General features: G+C 31.7%; 1 protein-coding gene across 4 annotated transcripts; it reads left to right on the plus strand.

Moving 5' to 3' along the window:
• The first annotated feature begins 526 nt into the window (after positions 1 to 526).
• Positions 527 to 2,816, plus strand: LOC112797889 (protein SPIRAL1-like 1). Of its 4 annotated transcripts, none has more exons than XM_025841001.3 (3): positions 527 to 898; positions 1,680 to 1,964; positions 2,501 to 2,816. In XM_025841001.3, the coding sequence occupies exons 2-3, from the start codon at positions 1,713 to 1,715 to the stop codon at positions 2,588 to 2,590; spliced, it is 342 nt and encodes a 113-aa protein (XP_025696786.1). In that variant the 5' UTR covers positions 527 to 898; positions 1,680 to 1,712; the 3' UTR covers positions 2,591 to 2,816. The 4 variants fall into 4 exon arrangements, with proteins under 4 accessions (XP_025696786.1, XP_072090036.1, XP_072090035.1 ...); XM_072233935.1 differs by having other exon boundaries at positions 829 to 1,399; positions 1,503 to 1,964; XM_072233934.1 differs by having other exon boundaries at positions 845 to 1,399; positions 1,510 to 1,964.
• Positions 2,817 to 3,493: the final 677 nt, after the last annotated feature.

Raw genomic sequence — 3,493 nt, forward strand, 5'->3', positions numbered from 1 at the left:
ATATTTTATATACGTAATTTATTTTTATATATACGTAACATGATTATTATTTATGAAGGTGAATGTTAAACTAAATTAATATATATTTATTATTTAATTAATTTAGATTGGTTAAATAATTAATTTATTTATTTATTTAAGTAAATGTCAAGAAGTTTAAATCTCACGTTATGTATATAATAATTCATATTAGTTGATAACAAAATTTTAAATGAAACTGAGATCTGCAATAAATTAATTTTTTATCAATCAAACTGAGAGGTACGGTAAGAAATAATAAATATATATCTTATTATTTTAATCATAAATTAGGATTTCATTAATATGTATAATAAAAATACATATTAAGATACTAATTTAAAATATTTTTATAGTAAATTTAACTTTTTTATATATTTATTAAAGTAAAATATTTAAAAAAATTATACTGATAATAATCTTAATATGTGTTTTAACTTTAAACCTAATGTATTAAGATGCTGTGATGTGATTTTTCTTAAGAAGAGTCTTGGTTTGTGGTTTCTCTGTCGTCCATTAATTGTGACAAAGAATGGGATAATTAAGAAGTGAATAAGCTTTTGTTGGTTCAATGGTTCCCTTTGAATTTGCTGCCAATAAAATCTAAACATCAAGATAATTAACACACTAATCATAATGTTATTTTAATCACCCTCTTATACACTGCATTAAAAAAGAAAATAAAATAAAGTAAACTGAAAAACCTGTATGAAGAATGAGAAGGCAAATATATGTGGTCCATGTCGATTATGGGCCCACTGAATTTGAGCTCCAACTACATTTTGTTGAACAGCTTTTATATCTCTCTCTACAACTCATGAAACATGAACTCAACTCACTTAACTTGTCACCGACTCCGTGGACTCTTCTCGAGTGTAAGGTAAGCAAATCAAATCAACTCCCAGATCTCAATCACTGCCTAGTAATTTTGTACATTTCACTTTGGATCCACTTCATTTCAGTTGCTTTCTCAATCTTGTTGACTGCTTGTACTTCATCAATTGTGTTTTCATGTTAGACTTAATTAGTTAATTATCATTGTTATTTGGTTTGATGATTGGTGCTACATGAAACTGTCATTGCATGTGTATTTTTGTTGCATATTCTTCTGTGTTTTTCATTATTTTATGATATGATGTTGTTGTACTTGATTTCATTGGCTGTAAGAGTCCTTGGAAAATGAAAATCTTGGCTTTTTCCTATGGGATCTATGTGCTTTTGATAATTGAAATATGAGAATTCCAGAATGGTTGTTGGGATCTATGTGCTTTTGATTGCTTTGTATGATACAAGATTGCCATTTTCATCTCATCCCTCCGGGATGTGAAACCCTTTTCAATCATTTCTTTTACAGACAATTATATGATTGGAAGAGTTTCAAGTGTACCGGAAACACCGGTGTTCCAGTTGTTTTAACCGTTTATCTGAATTATAAAAAATATATATAATATATATTAATTAAAATCAACGGTTAAAACAACTAGAACTCAGTGTTCCCAGTACACGGTACACTTGAAATTTTTCCTATATGATATAGGCATCTATGACTATGACTATGACTATGAATATCCCCTGCTTTTTCTGTTTCATAAGCTGATTCCTTTCATGATTTTGTAAATGTTGGACACTAGATTTCTCAACAAAGTAAATGTGCAATGCAGGTTTAGTCACACAAAGTTCTAAACCAACTGGAAATGGGTCGCGGGGTCAGTGCCGGTGGTGGTCAAAGCTCTTTGGGCTATCTCTTTGGCAGTGGAGAAACCGCGGCCGCCAGCAATGTCCAAAGAGCAAGCAGTCATGGTCAGCCTGCAAATGGTGGACATACTCCTTCTAATGTGCATACTGCATCACCACCAACTGAGAAGCAAATTCCGGCCGGAATTCCAGGGACTCTTACCAACAATTACCACCGGGCCGAAGGACAGAACTGCGGCAATTTTCTCACAGTACACCCCTTGTCAACTTTTTTATTAAATTTTTTTCAATTGGACTGCATAATTTACTTCACGGTAGAGTATGTTAGCCTAGAAAGTTCTAGAATACTTGGCAATTTTGTGTTATAATAGATAGGATCGAACATTTCTTATTTATCATTGAATAACAGTAATGAGTAATGTTTGCAAAAAGTAATGAAGAACTTACATGCATCTCTACAAGTTAAGACAGGATCAGAAATTAATCTGAACCATGTTAATATCAGCTTGAATTGTGAGTAATGGAAATTCTGTTCTCTTTCATTTCGAGAATATGTTAATTATCAGGGGTTTCTTAGATGACTTATTTGATGTTGCATCTTAACCAAAATTTTTGGCCCAATTTAAATCATAGGAATTTCCACTTACTACGGAAAAGACACTCAATAGATCTGTGTCTCCTCCGTTTATTACACAATTGAGTTTGTTTCATGTTTCCGTTTTGTATTCTCCTTGGTAATGATCATTAGTAGCAATGGTGTTATTGATGGTTTGAATTTTGGGTGCAGGATCGACCATCTACGAAGGTTCATGCTGCCCCAGGTGGTGGATCTTCCTTGGGTTACCTCTTTGGTGGTCCTCCTCCTAGTGGGAACTAATTCATGTGTGTGGGAGGGTGCTTCTTCATTCTCACTGCGGTGTGTAAAATGAATACAAGTGTCTTTGTGTTGAGATGCAAAGTTATGGACTTGTTCCATGTGTAATTGATTTCTACATTGCCTTGACAATGCTGGTGCTCTGATATAGCTTAAGCTATGCTTATCAGTGATCAATAGTGTTCTCTTTTCTTTTCTTAATGAAATTGTCTATGCATTTAATTCCCTATATATTGTTCCCTTCTCTTAATTATGTGTGTCATGGAACAACTCGTATGTCCAAATCTTGATGGAGAAATGTTATACAACTAACAAAATTTATTAATTTTTAGTTAATATTTGGTTATCAATTCTAAACATTAAGCTATGTTTGTTTGAGTGGAAAATGGAAGGAAAGAAAAGGGAGGAAAGAAAATGGGAAGGAAAATGGTTGTTTTTCATTGTTTGGTTGAAGATGAAAATTGAAGGGAAAGAAAATGGATAAAAAAAAAATTGGTGGGGCTTATCAATTTTTTTTTCTCTCCAACATTGGAAAGAAAATAGAGAGAAAACTAATGTTTCTCTTTCTATTTCCAATACTACCCCTTCACTTTTTCAATATATATTATAATATAGGGGTAAAATTATCTTTTTATAACATTTCTTTCCTTCTTATCTTTCTTTTAACCAAATACATCTAAAGAAAATAAAAATCCATTCAATTTCTTTCTTTTCCTTTCTTTTCTTTCTATTTTCTTCCTCTCTATTTCTTTCCTTTCAACCAAACATAGCTTAAAGATTAAATTTTAAATCTTAAACCGTCAAACTGAAAGAATCGATTATGATAGTTCTCACGATTGCTTTATCGAAAGGCTGGTAGTTTTAACAATTCGACTTCAATAATGTCTTTTATAATGGCAAATTGAA

The sequence above is a fragment of the Arachis hypogaea genome, chromosome 4 (genome assembly GCF_003086295.3).
Source record: "Arachis hypogaea cultivar Tifrunner chromosome 4, arahy.Tifrunner.gnm2.J5K5, whole genome shotgun sequence".
Taxonomy (NCBI): Eukaryota; Viridiplantae; Streptophyta; class Magnoliopsida; order Fabales; family Fabaceae; genus Arachis; species Arachis hypogaea.